The 1435-nt window shown below is 56.9% G+C and overlaps 1 protein-coding gene across 1 annotated transcript in view; it reads left to right on the forward strand.

The window, feature by feature from the left end:
* Window positions 1-250: 250 nt before the first annotated feature.
* Window positions 251-1435, forward strand: part of LOC107307568 (polyserase-2-like) — a gene marked incomplete at its 5' end in the record, with an annotated part of 3616 nt that continues 2431 nt past the window's right edge. Inside the window, one exon of the mRNA XM_015851080.2 lies at window positions 251-495. Coding sequence (XP_015706566.2) covers window positions 251-495 — 245 coding nt within the window. The remainder of the gene's footprint in view (window positions 496-1435) is intronic.

Below are 1435 nucleotides of genomic sequence, written 5' to 3' on the forward strand. Positions count from 1 at the left end.
GATATGGGGGGCTATGGGGGGATATAGGGCTGATATGGGGCTGATATGGGGGGATATGGGGAGCAATGGGGGGCTCTGTGGCTCTCTATGGTTCTCTATGGTCTCTCTATCATCTCTATGGTCCCTATAGTCTCTATGGTCTCTATGGTCCCTATAGTCTCTATGGTCTCTATGGTCCCTATAGTCTCTCTGGTCTCTGTGGTCTCTCTATCCCCCATCTCTATGGTCTCTGTTCCACCCCCACCCCCAGGCGGACTCTGGCGGCCCGGTCACGTGTTTATCCGGAAGTCGCTGGGTTCAGGCCGGAGTTCTGAGCTTCGCCATTGGCTGCGGCCGAGCCAGCGGGCCTGGATTGGCCACTGCCTTGACGGAACACGCTGATTGGCTACAAAAGCATTTGGGACCGGAAGCGACTTTCGTGACGAGCGAAACAGCGCCACCCCCGGGATTGGAGGACGGGAAGTGCTACGGTGAGAGAGCGGCCAATAGGGATCCGTTATAGCTATGGGGCGGCCAATAGGGATCCGTTATAGCTATGGGGCGGCCAATAGGGATCCGTTATAGCCATGGGGCGGCCCCATAGGGATCCGTTATAGCCATGGGGCGGCCCCATAGGGATCCATTATAGCTATGGGGCGCCCCATAGGGATCCATTATAGCTATGGGGCGGCCAATAGGGATCCATTATAGCCATGGGGCGGCCAATAGGGATCCATTATAGCTATGGGGCGGCCCATAGGGATCCATTATAGCCATGGGGCGGCCAATAGGGATCCATTATAGCTATGGGGCCCCATAGGGATCCATTATAGCCATGGGGCGGCCCCATAGGGATCCATTATAGCCATGGGGCCCCATAGGGATCCGTTATAGCCATGGGGCGGCCCCATAGGGATCCATTATAGCCCAGTGGGGCCCTATTAACACCACAGCTCTATGGGGCGGCCCCATAGGGAACAGTAAGGAACGAGATCTATGGGGTCGGCCCCATAACAATACTCAGACCCCAATACCGACCCCATAACCCCCCCCAGACCCCAATACCGACCCCATGACCCCCCTCAGACCCCAATACTGACCCCATAACCCCCTTTAGACCCCAATACCGACCCCATAACCCCCTTTAGACCCCAATACCGACCCCATAACCCCCTTTAGACCCCAATACCGACCCCATAACCCCCCTCAGACCCCAATACCGACCCCATAACCCCCCTTAGACCCCAATACTGACCCCATAACCCCCTTTAGACCCCAATACCGACCCCATAACCCCCCTTAGACCCCAATACCGACCCCATAACTTCCCTCAGACCCCAATACTGACCCCATAACCCCCCTCAGACCCCAATACTGACCCCATAACCCCCCTTAGACCCCATAACCCCCCTTAGACCCCAATACCGACCCCATAACCCCCCTCAGACCCCAATAC

The sequence above is a fragment of the Coturnix japonica genome, unplaced genomic scaffold, assembly GCF_001577835.2.
Source record: "Coturnix japonica isolate 7356 unplaced genomic scaffold, Coturnix japonica 2.1 chrUnrandom679, whole genome shotgun sequence".
Taxonomy (NCBI): domain Eukaryota; kingdom Metazoa; phylum Chordata; class Aves; order Galliformes; family Phasianidae; genus Coturnix; species Coturnix japonica.